The sequence below is a fragment of the Chiloscyllium plagiosum genome, unplaced genomic scaffold (genome assembly GCF_037043375.1).
Source record: "Chiloscyllium plagiosum isolate Xiang-an unplaced genomic scaffold, Cpla_swu_hap1 HiC_scaffold_22, whole genome shotgun sequence".
NCBI classification, from domain to species: Eukaryota; Metazoa; Chordata; class Chondrichthyes; order Orectolobiformes; family Hemiscylliidae; genus Chiloscyllium; species Chiloscyllium plagiosum.
Window position 1 is genome coordinate 45453624 of NW_028270160.1, and position 19389 is coordinate 45473012.

The 19389-nt window shown below is 38.6% G+C and overlaps 1 protein-coding gene across 5 annotated transcripts in view; it reads left to right on the forward strand.

Annotated features, from left to right (window-relative positions):
* The window catches only part of exoc6 (exocyst complex component 6), a 204938-nt gene that overhangs the window by 21690 nt on the left and 163859 nt on the right, over positions 1-19389 (forward strand). For all 5 annotated transcript variants that reach the window (XM_087999000.1, XM_043712483.2, XM_043712488.2 and 2 more), the window contains exons 2-4: positions 6911-7082; positions 11088-11135; positions 11237-11327. In XM_087999000.1, coding sequence (XP_087855126.1) covers positions 6951-7082; positions 11088-11135; positions 11237-11327 — 271 coding nt within the window. In that variant the 5' untranslated portion in view covers positions 6911-6950. The remainder of the gene's footprint in view (positions 1-6910; positions 7083-11087; positions 11136-11236; positions 11328-19389) is intronic.

Consider the following 19389-nt stretch of genomic DNA (forward strand, 5'->3'; position numbering starts at 1 on the left):
CACACAGGGTGCCTTGCTGATCTTTTGAGGGCCCTTATTCGTTTCTTAGTTACTCTTTTGTCCTTTTTATCATATAAAATCCCTTTGGATTCTCCTTAACTCTATTGGCCAAAGCTATCTCATGTCCCTTTTTGCCCTCCTGATTTTCTTAAGTGTTCTGCTGTCTTTATAAACCCTAAGGATTCACTCAATCTGAGCTGTCTATACCTGACACTTGCTTCCTCCTTTCTCTTGACCAAAACCTTAATTTCTCGAGTCATCCAGCCTGCTTTACACCTTCTAGCCTTGCCTTTCACCCCAACAGGAACATACTATCTCTGGACTTTTTGTTTTGAAGGCTTCCCATTGTTGAAAACTGTCCCTATAGCTGTGAACATTCAACCCCAATTAATGTTTGAAAATTCTTGCTGAATACTGTCAAAATTGGTCTTTCTCCAATTTAGAACTTCAACTTTTAGATCCCATCTATCCTTTCCCATCAATTTTTTTTTAAACCAACAGAATTATGATCACTGGCCCCAAAATGCTCTCCCACTGACAAAGCAGGCTAAGTGACTGAGTGAGTTATTTTCCAAGAGGACAGGTTTTGTACCTTCTCTATACTGAATCCAAAAATTTTCTCACACATTTTAAGAAATTCTTCTCCATCTAAAGCCTAAACACAATGGCAGTCCCACTCTGTTTGTTGTGAATGTTAAAATCCCCTGCCAATACCACCCTATTATTCTTGCAGACAACTGTGATCTCTTTACAAATTTGTTTCTCACTGACTTGGAGCTTGGGTGAGGGGGAATCCTACAGTGTCATCCCAATAAGGTGTGCATCCCTTTCTTATTTTTCAGTTCCACTGAAATAAACCTTCCTGGACATATTCTCAGGAATATCCTCCCTAAATATAGCAGTAATGCTATCCCTTATCAAAAATGCCACTCCTCCCTCCTATCTCTCCTCCACCCCCCCCCCCCCCCCCCCCCCCCCCCCCCCCCCCCCCCCGCCTTCCATTCTTTGTATAGCATTTGTATGCTGGAACATTAAGCTCCCAGTCCTGTCTCTCTGAGCCACATCTCTAATTATGATGTCCCTGTCCATGTTGCTGACCATGCTGAGAGTTCATGTGCTTTCTCTGTTAGACTTCTTTGCATTGAAATAAATGCAGTTTAATTGATCAGACCTACCTCCATTCTCTGCTTTGCTCGAGAGAGACACGGCTGCACCGGCCCTGGACAGGCCTCCGTCCCCGCTAGCCGCCTGGGTGTTCCAATGCTCCAACAATGTGAATCCGTCTCCCCTGAATTAGCTCCTCAGCCACTCATCCATCTTCTCTACCCTCATGTAATCCAGATAATACTACCCTCATTAAATTCTTGCCTGAATTCCTATATTTTCTTTTTCAAAATCGCATTCATTTTCTGTTCCAATGTGTACAACGACATCCTGTTGGTCCCTTTTTTTTTCCTTTGAGAATATACAGCATCCGCTCAGGTATCATTGATCCTATCACCAGGAAGGCAACAAACTGTCCTCATTTTTCATTCGGTGGTAGACACATCTGTGCCTCTGACTAGAAAGTCCCCATCACAATTGATTGCTTGGAACATGATGTACCCCTTGTTACATTAGAGCCATTCTCAGTACTGGAAACCTGGCTGTTCGCACTACATTCCCCTGAGTTCATCACATGTAGGCACCCCCTCTCTTACCTTTCCTAGAGGTAACCCATCTACCTGACTATCTGTCATTATTTTTTCCTCCCTTCCTATAGCTGCTATCCATCACACCCACTCTGGAAAGTAAATTCCTCACTTTCTCTAACTGTCGCTCCAACTGATCTATGCAATCTGATAGAATTTGCAACCAAACGTACACTTTCTGCAGACATAATAAGTAACATGGAGACTCTCCCTCATCTCCCATATCCAACAGGAAGAGCACATCACTCTACTAAAGACCATCTTTGCGCCTTAACAATCTGCTGAAAATAGCACAGTCCTACTGCTCTTTTTGTTTTAAAAAAAACACTGCATGCTAAGTTAGTATCTATGTTGATTATAATTTTAAAAATATAAAAGACTCTCAATCAAACATATCAAAAAAGAACCAATTCTACTCACTATTATAAACTTGCAAAGAAAAAGAACAATAAGCTTACACTTAAAAGCTATACACTTAGCTGTTGTAGTGTTTTGAGCTCTCCCATGCAAGTTCCTGTGGATTTTACTGTTAATTTTTCTTAGATGCATTCCTGAGATACTTGGACTCAAACAGCAAAGGCAGTAACAGTGCAGATTCACTGCTGTGATCCCTGTCTCTCTGTCTGTCTGTCTGTCTTCCTCCTTTTTTAAAGTGCTGTTGTTTTGATCTTTTTTCCCGAAGTTCCAAAATGATGCAACAGCTTATAAAACATTAGTTACTGCTGCTGGAATTCGGGGAAATCAACTCTAACACCTAAACTACCTCAAAGGAGTTGCTCTTACAGCCACAATTTGTTCCCATCCTCAATCTTGGATTAACCAAATCTTTTTTGTTTTAAGTCAAAATAATGAGTTGGTCACCAAATGGGAGAAGTACTAATGCAAGCATGTAATCTATTGTTAAAAGCTGTTGATTAGGAATAAAATGTAAACACTTTTTTTAAGAAAAAAAAAGTACAGATCAACTCGTGAGTTGTTAGTAGAATGTTGCAGCCTTTACCTGGTGGGGACATTTGCGGAGTCCATTTTCATGACCCTTCACTTATTTGCAGGTTCTCGCAATTCTGGCTGGCAGCACTTGATGTGATGCTGTTTTCTCTTTGCCTATCATGCAGGAGTGTTTTAATGACTTTCTCAAACTGATGATCACAACACTAGTCCACACAGAGAAGCATACCAGTCCCCTAGCACTCTAAATCGGGGTTGTATTCAGTTCTCGTACAAAAAGAAAGTCATCACTGGAGGGGTTAAATGGTCTCCTGTTGAAGGTGAGGTTGTGGTGGTGTCCTTATCTCTATCCCTAAGTCTGTTAAAAGTTTACCTTGCTGTATATAGGTGTGGCGTGGGTCTGGATAGAATTATGCCAGGCAGTCTTACTAGATTTACATGGATTGGTGTTTTTTTTAATATATAGTTACAGCAGTCCTCAAAACGCATGTTGGAATTAACTTGAACACCAGTAGTTCAGGGTTCTGAACCATCAGTGTGGTGATTGTCTTAGACCATCTTGTCATGGAGATCTAAATAACGTTCATTGCCTTTGCACTCTAAGGGTAATTTTGCTTTGGTATTGTTTGGGAAGAATTTGTTTAATGGCTCATCTCTTACAGTTGAATTGTCAAGTAATTGACAGCCTTGGAAATGTGACAGATTTGGGTCTGTTGCATTCTTTTGAAGGTGATTCTTCATTCTAAACTCTAGAATTTAGTTATCTGTAATGCAAATTGGGATGGCCATCTCTGGCTCTGATTTTCGTTAGCTTTTTGTTAATTTTTAGAACATCACAAAAACTCAAATTTCCAGCTGGTATATTCAAAATCATTATCTGACACAACCATATTATTAATCTTCCTGATGTTTTTGAGAATTTAAGAATTTTTATATTAAAAAGTTGCAGTTGAGCATTTGCTAGTTATGCAGTAACTGTGTGGATGCTTGCGTCTGTCTGACTGAATGAACTAAAAATGTTGCTGATGCTGTCAGAAGAAAGGTACCTTGTAGCCTTGCTGCAAGTTTGACTGCAGCCACTCCATGACTGTGTGAACTTTTTATTACACCATATTACTCCTTTTTTTGTGTGTGTGGGGTGTCAAGCCTTTCCATAAAATTGAAATTTATAATTCGGGCTAGCATTGAGAAAGTTCCTCTGGGTTTTTAACACTCATTACTATGACTGTCTTCACTCTGCATATAAACTTATAGCGATCAAAATACTTGTGGTAATTTGTTGAGGGATCAATACTCGTCTAGGAACATGAATTAATATCCCTCTTATTAAATCCGAAATGGCTAGAAAACAAAGCAGCCAATTAGCCTGTCATGTCCATGCCATCTCTGCACGAGAGACAACCCTTGTCCATGTCCTTCACCATTTTCTTTACCTTGTAGCTCAACATTTGTTTTTATCTCCAGCTAAACCAATTTTCTCTTTTCAGTGGTCACTTTGCTTTATTAAGTATTTTGCTCCTCTTTGGGCAGGACGTTTTTAACCACTTCTGCAAAAGTTTATTCCCTAGTTTCTGTGGGCTGACTCTTTATTATTTGCTGATCTAAAATTGTTTTATTCTCCTACCTTGGTACATGGTCTTAAATGCCAGTATATCTTTATTGACATCAAATGTTTTGTTAACTTATGTTAGCTCTTATTTCCATTTCAAACATTTGTTATCTTGCTTGGGTGTTTTTAATTTTTTGCCAATGTATTTAAACTGTTTTTTGTTTTCTTGTACGCCTTAGCTGTTGCTTCAGATCAGAGCCTAATCAATCCTGTGTTTTTCTTTCTCCATACCTTTTTTTTCTGGTAATTTAACTTCTTAAAGTGCCACTTTCTGTTTCATTTTAAAATGCTTGTCCTGTACCATGCACATTTTCTTACAATCTGTCTCCCTTTCTTCCCTCAGAATCTACATGGAGAAGCTTCTTGGCACAGATTTATCTTTTTTGATTTTTATGTTAACTAAAGATGAACTTATCGAAAGATTTCTTTTTCTCTCCTGGATGTCTACTGCTGTCCATTCCTTCAAGTTGGTCCTCCTTTTTTTTAAGAAAAATGCTTTCCTCTATAAACTTTCCATTCCAGAGCACCACTATCACCTTTCTTTTGTATTAGACTTGCTCTTTGGCCTCTATCCCTCTCTCTCATTTTTATTGTCACTGAGGCAATTTTTTTCTGAATTCTGTCTTCTTGTCCTCGTCCTCCTCCACCCAGGGTCTGACCCAGAAATAAAACTCTGCTTTAGTTGTTAGCATCGCAGTCTAACCTCTGGGCTCTGTCAACATTTTTATGGTTGTGCTAGTTAACCAGGCATGATCTGCTGAGGTGCTAGTCCTGTTGAAAACTTGAATTGGAGATAATCTGAAGATGGATCCTAAGGAATCATGACTGTTTTCTTTGGCAGCTTGTTTCCTTGTAAGGTTCTTTTGAAAGAAAGATGTTATTGCACTGTCTTGGAAAAAAGAATGCACTTTTGTGGTTTGCAAGGATGTCTGTTTTGTCATGGTCAGTCTTTCTGTTAAGATTCTCTTCCTTAATTTCTTTTTAAGTGGTATATTTCTCACTGATTTTGATTTTGACAGAATTGTCTCTTTGGATCACCTTCTTTAATATTCTGTTGCCTCCTTGCTGTAGAAGGATCCTGCGCACAACTTGCATGCACCCAAAGTTGATTTAAAGAAATGTTTGAAAAGCTTTATTTCCAGAGCCAAACTATTAGGCTCCTGGGTAAGCAGGGATAGACTGATTTTTTTTTCTTTCTTTAAAAAAAAATTCCACTACCTAGTTGCAAACCGGCTAATTTAGAAACCGATCCTTTCCTTTCTGGACTTTTTAAAAATCCAGACGTAAATGAACTTGTCTTTTGAAAAGGAAAATTTTTAACCATGTTTTTTTGAGTTAACAAGAGGAGTTCATTGATTACTAAACACAACAAAATTATTTCTGCAACACTGGTTAGAAACACAAGGGAATACCAGATGTACAGACCAGTCTCTGAATTTTCATGAGCAGGTAATTGAATGTTACAGTACAAGTTACTAGTAACATTGGTAGCTAAACAGATGACTTCATGGTTCAGTGTTTCAGATTAGTTGACGTTGAGGTTTTTTTAACCATGTTGGAATTTCAGCATTCTGGGCTTTTTTCTTCCTATCTGACTTATTTCCTTTTGCTCAGTGTTGCAAATCAGATAAGAGTATCTTACTTGCAACACCAGGGGTAACAAAGGGACAGCTGTTCTGCTGTGATCCTCACAGTGCACTAACGTTTTGAACCTAAGCTGGTGTATGCTAAAACATTCAGTTCCACTAACCTTCTCCAATAAAGTTGGAATTTGGTTTTGTAACCAAGCTGGGGAGTTTAGAATCCAGGGACATATAAGGAGAATGCCGTTTAGGTCTGAGATGAGAAATTGTTTTACTCAGTTGTGAATCTTTGGAATAGTCTATAGTAGAGGGCTGTGAAAGCTCTGCCATGGAGTATATTTGAAGCAGAGGTTCAATGTAAAAGCGTATAGAGATATTGAGTAAAAGGTATTAGTGTCTGATTGGTCACAACTGTGTTAAATGAGAGAATACCTTGATTGGACTGAATGGTTTGTATTCCTTCCGAACTACCAGGAGGTGACTCCACAAGCATCCTGATCCTGAACAATGGGGAGCCCAAGAGATGGTACAAATGATCATGCTGAATTATTGCATCCACATTCAGCTGAAAATGCTGAGTGAATTCTTTGTGTCCTGTACACAAGGATAAATCCAACCCAGCTAATTTCTGCAGTCAAGCAAGACTTGATTATTAATGAACTTGACACTAACACTCCAGTTTTGGTTCTGCTGGAATCATTCATTCTGCCCTCCATTACAGCCTTGGTTCAAATGAACATCCTTGACATTAAAGCTGTGTTTGACAGAATAAGGCATGAAGAACGAGTAAATCTTTCATCCTTGCTTCCCATAATGTTTTTCCTTCCCTTTCCATGGTCCCCTTCAGCTGCCCTCCCCCACCATCGCTATCTCTTTAATATAGGTGCATGGGGCTGCACATCTATTTACCCAAATTGTAATCTGCCACAGTTGTAGATGTTGTGACTGAAATTCTCACTAGATGGAGCCAGACATTTCATGATGATTAATACTGTGTGGATGCTGGTGCTCTTGAGATAAGTGACTAATGTGTTAAAACTTTTAAAATTCAATATTGTGTATACTCATTTATTTTCTAGGTCTGTCTATGATGACCAGCCCAATGCGCACAAACGATTTATGGAAAAACTTGAGGCTCGCATTCGGAATCATGACCGGGAGATTGAGAAACTGTGCAACTTTCATCATCAAGGTTTTGTTGATGCTATTACTGAATTGCTGAAAGTGAGATCGAATGCAGGAAAGCTAAAGGTAGGAAAATATCCTTTTTTTTTTCTTTTAGTTGAATGAGTAATGACAAATGCTAGAATGCAACCTTCTGGTGAAAGATACTTTGGGATATCCCATTCATAAGAAGTAATATGTGGGAGGATTTAAGTAACATCTCAATCAGTAGAGAAGTAATATTAGAGAAACCTAATTGCTCAAGTACTGATGGCATCTATTCTTCTTAAAAGTAGCTACAGATATAGTGGATGCACTGGTTGTAATTTTTCAAGAATACTTTGATTTAGGACCAGTTCCAATGTATTAGAAAAGTACCAATGCAGTGCCTCTATTCCAGAAAGAAGGGAGGCATAAAAACAGGTAATATTAGGCCAGTTCACCTAATATCTAATTGATGAACAATTGGAATCAATTGCTAAGGAAGTAATAGCAGAAAGTTTGGAAAATCATCTAACCAAGCAATTAGTTAGCATGGCATTATGAAAGGAATATGGTGTCTGATTAACTTGTTACTTTTGAGGAAGTTCCAACCAGAGTGGCTAAAGAGGAGCAAGTAGAAGTTTTCTTCAGACTTTTTCAGAGGTACTTGACAAGGTACCTCCAAAACATTGTCATGATTTTAAAGCCCACAGTGTTGGGACAGCATATTAGTGTAAATAAGAAATTGAGTAATGGGCAAGAAATAGCAAATGGAGATAAAAAAAATCCATGCTTGGAGGAAGGAAGCAAATCTACTGTAGCAAAACCTGTAGATAAGACAAATAGGTGGAAAGGCATGTTGCGAGAGGGATACAGACAGTTCAGAGATATTGATAGGTTAAGTGGACAAAAAGTTGACAAATGGAGTATGATGCAGGAAAATGTGAAGTTCATTTTGGGAGAACAAAGGAGCAGTACTATAATATTTCACCATTTAAACAGAAAGCTACAAAACAGGAGAACTTGGCCGTACTTGTGTATAAAATGCAAAGCTAACATAAAAATCCAGAAGGACATCGGGGTTGGAGTGTGAGAGGAGGGAAATATTGCAGCTGTTCAAGGTGCTAGTGAAATTGCATCTGGAATACTGTGAACAGCTTTTGACCCATCTATCTAAGGCAAGATGTTAATTCATTGGAGGCAGTTCAGAGAAAGATCACTATGATGAATCCCCAGTATGGAATGATTAGTCTTTGCCCATAAGGCAATCAGTTAGGGACTCTATTTGTTGGAGTTCAGAAAAATGAGAGGTAAATGTTTTGAACATAAAGGATCCCTAAGGGGCTTGACAGAGTAAGTGCTGAGAGGATGTGTCCTTTCATGCGAGAGTTTTAAACCAGAGGGCTTGGCCTCGGAATAAAGGGATGCTAATTTCAAAATTATGACTAAGAGGAATTTCTTCAGGTTGTCTTTGGAACTCCTTGTCATAGAACTTTGGGGCAGATTCTCTTGTGTACATTTAAGGCACAGAGAGCGCGAGTGTGATTCAGTAGGGGAATCGAGGATTATGGAGAATGGACAGGAAAGTGGAGGTAAGCGTTGTCTGATCAATCATGATCCTGTTGAAAGCACAGCAGGCTTGAGGGGCGGAGAAAAAGCTTACTCCTATCCCTGTTATTTCCAGACTTTTTTACAATGTATATATTTGAGCATTAATCTTTCTCCATGTCGTCCTTAATTATTTTAACTTTGCAATTTTTGTGAATCATGTATTCCACTTGAGTTTCTTTCCTACTTGAGCTCTAACATCCTGAACTGTCCCCACTTATTTTACTCTACCAGTTTCGCATTGTGGTATGCTGTTCAGTGAGCTCAAAAGTTATCCAAAATACTCCAGCTTGAAACAGCAATAAGATTAATTACCATGTTGTCTTCATTCATGAATAACAAATATTGGCTAGAATATTGACCTTCCATTTTTGAATAATTCCATTTAACCTACCAGAAATTTTTGGCCTTCAGTTTTTCTCTTGTAAATGGCATGTGACCATATAATACTTTCTCAGTACTGCACTGGTAGTCAGCTGAAATTACATATTTTAGCTGCTTAGGCTTTGGGTTAAACCCAGACTTATTAGCTTTGAGATTTAAGTGCTACTGCTAGGCCAGAGCTGACATTTTTAGTACCAAAAACAGAAATTGCTGGAAAAACTCAGCAGGTCTGGCAGCATCTGTGGAGAGAAAAGAGTTCATGTTTCAGGTAGAGTAACCCTTCTCCCAAACACCCTTTTTTTTTTAATGCACTTGTGTTTTTTGTAAACAGGAGACTGGCGATTGGGAGCACATCTGTATGGAAAGTGCATTGTGCAGTAGAAACATTTTAAAACCTTTTTGTCATTGACTGTCTCACCCTGAGCAGATGTCACCCAAGTGAAAGTGCCACGTGTCTTCATATGACTGAACTGGTTATTTCTCAACCACATGGCATATGGAATAGAGTCTCCCTTGAGATAGTGGAATCCAGAGAATTGTTTCCTTTCCTCTATCCCTCACTATCACTGTCAAATCCATGCAAGGCATGTGAGTTCAAAGCATGATGCAACTTGAAGTTGTTTTGAAAAATCATCACAATTTGCAAACTCCTACCAGTCAATTTACCCTTGCACTTCAATAGGAATTTGTGTGCTTTGTTTTTTTTTCTCCTTCCTTCCCATGGTCTCTGGAACATTGGCTATTTGAAAGTTGAGAAAGCAGAATATGGCAAGATGATTTTCTTTTTTGTCCATGTGTACAATTTTTGTGTCCAATCCATCATTAAGTGTTTGCCAGTATCTTGCTCAAAATGCTAGTAGAGCAATGTACTTCTGGTAAATACTTGCAAATGGGGCAAGGTCAGACTGGCATGTCTGGTTGGCAGGGGTGGGTCTGTTTTGTGCTGTATGAATCAATGACTCTGTATGATAGATGAGACACTGAAAGCTAGTTTTATGCACACAGGAAAACTGTGCAGGGCTGCTATTTGGTATTTAGAACTCAAAATAACACTTGCGTTTTGGAGGTTCTACCTTGGAAATTGTTATGCAAATCCAACAATAAAAAATGAAATTTGCTCACAACTGAAGATTGGTGAGCATGTTATCTTTCATTGTGGAGGCTGAAAGATGATCTGATTTGAGGTTTTCTAAGAAATTGGATTAAGTGATAAAACCAACAAGGAACTCTGAACAATAGAATTTGGGTTAAAGTTTGAAATCGTGTATCTAGGCAAAACAACATCATAGAATGTGGGACGCATCACTCGAAGGCTACACAGTCGGGGTAGTCAACTGAGCTCTTTAAAAGAGCTAAGTTTCTATCTGAAATAATGAAGTAGCAAAGGCAGGATTTTGTTTTGAGTTGTTAACTGTGTGCAGTTTTCAGTCTTCTCACACTTTGGTTGGCAATGGTCATAATTCTTTTATTAATTCTAACTTTTACATTTTCAGTTGTAGTGGGTACTGGTCCTGAGTAGAAGTATGTCTGTTGCTTGAAATCAGGAGAATTCCTACTTAGAATAATTTCACTGCATAGATATAATAAATTAGTATCCATTTTGTTCCAAAATGGCTTTTAAAATTAATTGTTTAGGGTTATACTAGTGGTTTTATAAATGTCATTGAATACAGTCTGAATAAGGTATATTTTTATAGTTGCCTTATTTAACTTAAATGTTCATGCACTGATTTATCAGTTTTAAGTTTTTTTTCAATTGAGACTCCAAGTACAAATTTTGCAGCCAAGCACCCTTCTAAATTAGTAATATTTTAACAATGCAGCCATGTAGTTACAGTATTTGGATATTGAGGGGGTAAACCCATTGAAACAAAACTGAGTACTTTTGAATTAATGACATAAATGAGCTTACAAATGGTGATGACTTGATGAGCTTATGTGGGAAAAGATGTGTAATTCTTTTACCTGCATTCACTTGATATGGCATTGCAATTTGATACTTTTACTTTTTAGTAGTAGTATTACATTTCTGAAAACAGAATTGTTTCAGTATGCACTTTTTTAATCTGAATACTTATCCGTTTACTGAATTAAGTTACAAAGTAATTTTTATTTTAGGTTCAAGTAACTGACACCAATCGGCGACTTCAAGATGCAGGAAAAGAGGTGAGAACTGAAATTAAGTGTTCCATTCACTGTAATGTTAATGTTTGTTAACTTATGTATAAATGAAGAGGTATATGATTTGTGTTCAATTTTTTAAAAAGGTGATTAACCAAAGTGAAGAAGTGATTCGATGCAGAGTGCAGCAGAGGAACATTGCTACTACAGTAGAAAAACTTCAGCTCTGTCTTCCTGGTAAGCAAGTTTTTAATTACAAATTTGATCGCATTTTACAAAGGTACACTACTGTAAATAGGATGTACGCTTGGACTTGTTTTTGCCATGAAGGTTTGAATATAAGGATGAATTCACAAATTTTATTTTTAATGGGAGGCAAATTCTAAGGGATCACCTAGCTATGAAAAGGCTGCAACACTACCATGCATTATGTAAACTTTTTTTTAATATACATGCATCAGATCATCTTGATTTTGGGATGTGTAGATGGTCATGTTCCAAATGATCTTCCTTTGACTTTATTTAATCAACATTGCTCCTCCCAAATCCCTTCCCCAAAGTGCAAAATCCACTTTTTTTATACAATGGAAATCCGCCAATGGAAGTAGTCGCATTGAACTTTGAAGTGGTTTCAAAGTAAGCAATTGAAAGTAATTTTGAAGCAAATAAAATTGCTTTCAGTTCCTTACTTTGAAGCCACTTCAATGCAACTACCTCCATTGCCAATTTTCAATGTTTTTAGAAGTGGATTTTGCAAATTTTCAGTCACAAAGGGGCCTTTGGGTGCATGTGCATTGTTCCTTAAAGGGGGAATTGCAGGTAGTTGGTGGTGAAGAAGGTATTTTGGTATGCCAGCCTTCATTGGTCAGAGCATGGAGTACAAGAGTTGGGAGGTCATGTTACAGCTGTACAGAATATTGGTTAGGCTGCTTTTAGAAAAAAACATTCAATTCTGGTCTCCCTGCTATAGGAAAGATATTGTGAAACTCAAAGGTTCAGAAAATACTTGCAAGGATGTTTCCAGTATTGGAGGATTTAAGCTATTTTGAGAGGTTGAATAGGCTGGGGTTTTTTCTCCTGGAACGTCCAAACACAGGGATGATTTTCCACCTTTTTTTTTAAAATCATGGATGAGTGAATAGCCAAGGTCTCTTTCCCAAGGTAGGGGAGTCCAAACTAAAGGGCATAGGTTTAAGATGAGGGAAAAGATTTAAAAGGAGCACCTTGTTCACACAGCAAGTGGTGCAAGTATGGATAAAGCTGCCAGAGGGAGTGGTGGAAGTGGGTACAATTAAAGACTTTGGAAGGCTTCTGGCTGGGTATGTGAAAAGGAGGGGTTTCGAGTGAAATGACTAAATGCTGGCAAATGTGACTAGATGATTTCTTAGGATATCTTGTCAGCATGGACATGTTAGACTGAAGGGCCTGTTTCTGTGCTGTAGAACTCTAAGTAACAATTGTCATTTAGTTTTTTCTTCTAGCTTTAAATTTCATCGAATCTGCACTGATTGAGTACCTGGAAGTGAAGAATGAAAAGGGAATTGAAGAGTAATACATTTCTGAGCACTTAATACATTAGGAATCATTATTTGGGAATGTGAACAATTATCACATTTTCCTTTCATCCAAAGCAGTTCAGTTATTAAGAAGCTTCAATGCACTCTTTAGAAAAGTTTTCCTCTTCAGTTTCAGCAGATTCTGATGTATTGGACCCAAGGAACATTTAGGGGAAAATGAACGTATCTTGTGGAGGTAGCAAGCTGTTTGTTTTTAAACCTGCAGGACCATTGTTTGATCCTGGATGAAGCTGATGGAATACAATTTTTACCTATGACTAAAAATTATACCATATATGCAAAAATGTTGGTGACACTCCATGCTCCTTGCATATATGCATAAACTTGTTAATGATGTCAGTCAGTATAGCTTAAAAAGTAAATGTTCTGAAAATGTTATTTGTGAAAGCCTCCAAGAAAAATCTGATTTTGGTTTGACTAGAGATGTTTGCATTCTAAGTGTCTGATTTTGAATTTTTTTTAAAAAAAAACAACTTTTCCTCACAAAGAATATTTGTTGTTCTAGTGAGAACAGCAAACAAATTGAATCTAGAATTTGCAATGAAAATTTGGTGACCACTTTGTGGGCATCTCTGGTCACTTCACAAAAATGACCTTCCTTCTAGTTGTTTGCTATTACAATAAGACATGTTGCTGCTATGCAAACATTTATCCTTTGCCTGGTCCACTGAAACCAGAGGAACAACATCTCACCTTTTCTATTTGAGCACATTACAGCCCCTCTGACTCAATTCCACAAGTTGAGCATGTCCTCTATCTTTTTCTTTAATCCTTCTTCCCCTGATCCCCTCCCTCCCCAACCATGCTTTATGTCTGGATGGTTTTTACTCAGTAGACCCATTTTCTGTTTCACAGCTATCATTTACATCTACTTTTATGCATCTCTATCTTCATTTCTGCTGTTAGTTCACTGCCTTTCGAGTTTTGCACTGGGCATGCTCATCTATTCCACTTGCTGATCACGCCCTGTTGCTAGCTTTAAAAAGCACTACTTTCTAGCCCCTTTAGTTTCCAAAATAAACCACCTCTTTTATATTTTAAAAAAAAAAGAACTTATGGCATTGAATAGATCTATTTTCCAAAGTAATAGAGATGAGGTCAGTAAGAGATTTTGCTATCTTTATTGCATTATATAATGCCTTTGAAGATCTCAGGCACACTCTAGTGCTCACCATTCAATGAAATACTTTTCTCTAAGAAATGCGAATTCCAATTCATGCACTGTGGGTTACCACAAACAGCAAGGTTGCAATCTGTGAAGTGAATATTTCCATCGTTAATCATATCGCTAGAGAGAACTTACCCTTTTTTTGAAATAGTACTGTGTGATCTTTTCATGAGCGCATGAGTCCATGGTCTAATGTTTCATTTGAAGATCCAAACTCTGTGCACCATTTCTACCTCAGTACTGCACTAGCATGTTAGCCTGGGTTTTAATTTGTGGGAGAGCACTATTAACTGAGCTTGCTGATTAAACGATTACACAATGAGGTACGGTTACGTTGCAAACCAGTTAATGTGATATTGATTTGCAAAATGAATGCCCACAGTAGCAAGTTCAGATCTAATTTGTCTATCTTAATTATCATCTAGAGTAATGGACTTGAAGCTTGACATCATCTAGTACCAAGCAGCTTGTTTTGTGTGGCACCACATACACAAACATTCACTCCCTCCACAAGATTCTCAGCAGCAGGGTACCATTTCCAAGGTGTCCAGCAAAAGTTCTTCGTTCCTTAGCTCCTTACAAATCCATGGCTGCCACCATTTAGAAGGACAGTAGGTGCTTGCAATTTTTGAGAAGACTTGTGGTTCAGGTTGGAAGTTTGCTCGCTAAGTAGGCAGGTTTGTTTTCAGATGTTTTGCCACCACACTAGGTAATATCAGTGAGCCTCCAGTGAAGTGCTGGTATTCTGTTCCACATTCTATTTGTCTTGGTCTGTTGAGGTGGGTGATAGCATTTCTGGTTCTTTTTTCCTGAGGTTTGGTAAATAGGGTCCAAATCGATGTGTTTATTGATGGAGTTCTGGCTTGAATGCCAGGCCTCTAGGAATTCCCCATGCATGTCTGTTTAGTCTGTCCTAGGATGGATGTGGTCTCTCCTTCGTCTGTATGTATGGATACTAATGATAGTGGGTCATGTCTTTTGGTGACTAATTTTTTGCCTGTCTGTCTGATGTATTGTTTTGCAGTCCTTGCATGGTATTTTGTAAATGACTTTTGTTTTGCTGGTTGTTGGTACAGGGTCCTTTTTTTTAGGTTCATCAGTAGCTGTTTGTGTGTTGGTAATTTCGTAGGCTACCATGATGCCAAGGGGTTGGAGTACTCTGGTAGTTATCTCAAATGTCGTATGGTAGTGTTGCTCGAGTTTCTGGGCATATTGTCTACTTGTTTAGGTTTGTTGTTTAAGAATCAGCGGACTGTGCTTATTGGATATCCGTTCGTTGTCTTGAATATGTTGTATAGGTATTTTTCTTCTCGATTCCTGGGTGCTGCAGTGTTGTGGTCTATTTTAAATAATGTCCTGATGACAGCAAGTGCATAGGAACATCATTGTCTGCAAGTTCTCCACCAAACCATTAACATTCCTGACTTAGCAACGTTGCCATTCCTTTTTTACTGTTTCTGGTCAGAATCCTAGAACACCCTTCCGAAATGTGGATGTATTATTTATACCCAAAACAATTGGGGATGGGCAATAAATGATGGCCTAAATCTCACCGAACGGGTTTTTAAATGTTGCATTAAAAGTAATATTGGCATAATAGATTGGCAAAATCTAGTCAGCATGGATTTTGAAAGGAAAGTCTTGTTTGACCAACATTGTCTCATTTTATGGAAGTAACACTGAATTGACTGTGGAAAAATCCACTGACTAATCACTCAACCTGATGAGGTAATGCAAAAAAGTGTAGGATAGGCTGTCTAGGATTTATTTGAATGCCAAATAGTTAAGTTAGAAAATTAGAAACTGATCATATTGGATGTTATTTTGGCATGACGTGCCTAGTGTGTAGCACTAGATTTCTTTTATTTCTCAACTGCTTGTGGGTGACTCTTCGGAGGGTCAGTGTGGACGTGTTGGGCCGAAGGGCCTGTTTCCACACTGTAGGGATTCTATGATTCTGGTTTGTCAATGTCTTGGATAGTTTAAAAACTCCATGCAAATTGGTCAATTATGTGGATGACACTGTAAAAGGCAGTTGATTTGGAGAATATAAATGAAAAATTAGTTGGAAAAAGATTTAAAACAATGGTTGGTGCAGCTTAGCTCTGCTTTAAATGTAAAGTACTATAATTAGAAACAATGAAGGATTAAAATTGGAGTAGAGCTGTGTGTAGTCAGTTGACTGTGCTTTTGGATAATGCCACTAAGGGGCAGTATGTATATGTGAGTAAAGACTGAGCCAAGAACATGTCCTGAGGAGCATTGGAGGTAGTGGAATGGGAAGTGAAACTGCTACAGATGATTCTTTGGCTGAAACCAATAAACAACCAATATTAAGGCTAGTGTTGTAAACTTATTTTAAACTAGTAACATGTGAAGCAGACTTGAGTGGAATTCTAGAGGTGTAATTTCCATTTTCACAATAAACCAGTCGATGTTACAACATGGGGAGACCACAGTTTCTAGAAAAGTCAACTAATGTGGGTCAAGCGATCTTTTCATCCTTCCACAGTTTTTCCATTATGCTTGGCTGAAAGTTTGGATCACAGTATAAAGTGAAGCGAGACATCAGGGTAATTTTATGATATGGAATTTATTTAACTTTTGAGACTTAGCAAATTAAACTTATTATGTCCTGTTACTTTGTCTCCATGAAGCACTGTCTGTTGGGCTAGACTGAAAGTTGGTTTGTTTTTATGGAATTTATTTGGATATCAGGTTGACATTTTTTCCCTAAAAAATTTTATGGCCATATTTGCAAGGTTGTTTTTTTCTTTTAAAATCAATCACAAGTAATTAGTTATGAAAAACATTTTTCATATAAAAGCTAAATGCTAAAAATATGAATTAACAAATAGAGCATGTATAATAGCTCAGCATTTGTCAGAACATGGGTGAAAAGATCCTGATGCAATTTAAATGTTAGATCAGGCTGTCCATTTTCTAAAATTTCTGTTCTTATTACAGAAGTTGGGACTGTTACTTATTGCCTATTGCAATGGATAAGGCCGTACTATATTTTATCATTTTTCTTTCCTTATCAAACAACTCATCTTGCCTATCTCAAGGCTGAATTTGATCCCCTGATACCTGCTTTTATGACAGGCTAGTTTTAGGATTTGCCACTTTTTTTTAATTCCCCCTCCTGAAAGCAAAAATGAGTTGAAAGTACTTTAACCCACCTTTTTAAGAAAATAACAGATTCTCTTGTGTTCACACTAGGGGCCATTCAGTTTAACAATGCAGGAGAAGATTTGTCTGTCCCATCTCTTTACTGCAGAAATAGATGCCAGTTCCCAGCTCTTATCACCATAGTAAATATTCATTTATTACTTTCTAAAAACAAATCCAATAACCCCTGCCTCGAGCATTTCCTGTGGCAATGCAATCCTTGTAAGTAAATTTCTCCTAATCTCCCTCCATGGTCTTTTTAAAAAAAAAAAATCATTTTGAAATAGATGATATTCATAACTGATTCTGAAACCTGAAGAAATTATGTTTATACTTTGTTTTGAGACCTGTCAAATTTTTAAAAAATTTCTAAGGAATCTCCCTTTTAAGCTTCTGTATAGTAGTCAGTGTATCTGTGCTCTACCTTCAATATTCCTCTCTTTAAGGTGCAAGAATGTGCTGAGTCCTGCAAGCACGGAGTGCGATCATGTTGACAGTGGCAGAGTTAGTCTTGTATGTCAGGGGGTGGAGGGTGCACTGGATTACAAAATTAGGTTTTGGGTTTGGTGAGGAAAAGTGTGGTTGGTGCTCAAAAGCAGGAGTTTGGGTTGTTCCTGGATACCCTTGATCTGGGATAGGGATGACGGTCCCCCACCAGCAACAGCTGATAATTTGGCCCAGACTACAGTATGTCAACAGGTCTGCTTGGAGTTTAGTTAACCCCAGCCTATCACCCTCACCTTAACCACCTTCCACCTATCACATTCCCAATGCCCCTCCCCCAAGTCCCTCCTTCCTACCTTTTATCTTAGCCTGCTTGGCACACCCTCCTCATTCCTGAAGAAGGGCTTATGCCCGAAACATCGATTCTCCTGCTCCTTGGATGCTGCCTGACCTGCTGCACTTTTCCAGCGACACACTTTTCAGCTCTGATCTCCAGCATCTGCAGTCCTCACTTTCTCCTAGTTAAAGATGACTGTCAAGCTTGGTTTAAATTTTAAACTCAGCAAGTAAATTCTGATCAAGACATTGCCCTGAGAAATGAACCAGAAAGTAGTTGTCATCTATCTTTGCTGAATGAATGTATATATTCTTTTGATCTGCAAAGAACTGGGCCCTGTGTATTATAAATATTCAGTTTACAATGCATGCAATTGCACCAAGCACTGCCAGACTGACAATTAAACTGGTTGATGTAATTATTCACACAAAGTAATTTCACAAATGTTCAAATAGAAAATCAAACGTAATAATGGGCGCAGGTGTGTTTTTTGGGTAAGTATGAGCTAAGTTGGGTATGGTCATACCTTGCTTGTTGTGAACAGCAGAAGGGATATGCTGTTTAACTTTGATTTGCCAGTCTAATGTTGTGTTATCAAAATTTGTATACCACTGTACTCATTTCATGTGATACGCAGAATATCTTTTGGCTTGATGGCAGCCTCCTAGCAGAGGCAAACACTTGGAGTTGCTACAGCATAGTAACAGCATGAAACAGTAACTGTTGCTCAAATATTTTCAGGATAATCTGAAATAGATTGATCTGATCAGGGTAGGCATTTTCTTGCAGGATGGTTTTGTACCCTTGTTTTAGCATTATAAAAAAGGTAGGACATAAAGGAATGTCACTTTTCTGCTTTGGAAATCCATACATAGACACAGTAATCCATGAGGATGAACTCATCAAGTATATGATTAGGCAATATGTTGGACTGGACAATATTCAGGAGAAAGTGAGGACTGCAGATGCTGGAGATTAGAGCTGAAAATATGTTTTGCAGGAAAAGCGCAGCAGGTCAGGCAGCATCCAAGGAGCAGAAGAATCGATGTTTCGGGCATGAGCCCTTCTTCAGGAATGAGGAGGGTGTGCCAAGCAGGCTAAGATAAAAGGTAGATTAGATTAGATTAGATTAGATTACTTAGTGTGGAAACAGGCCCTTCGGCCCAACAAGTCCACACCGACCCGCCGAAGCGTAACCCACCCATACCCCTACATTTACCCCTTACCTAACACTACGGGCAATTTAGCACGGCCAATTCACCTGACCTGCACATCTTTTGTGACTGTGGGAGGAAACCGGAGCACCCGGAGGAAACCCACGCAGACACGGGGAGAACGTGCAAACTCCACACAGTCAGTCGCCTGAGGCAGGAATTGAACCCGGGTCTCTGGCGCTGTGAGGCAGCAGTGCTAACCACCGTGCCGCCCACCGTGCTGCATCCACTGCACCCGATGTGGCCTCCTCTATATTGGGGAGACAGGCCGCCTACTTGCGGAACGTTTCAGAGAACACCTCTGGGACACCCGGACCAACCAACCCAACCACCCCGTGGCTCAACACTTCAACTCCCCCTCCCACTCCACCAAGGACATGCAGGTGGA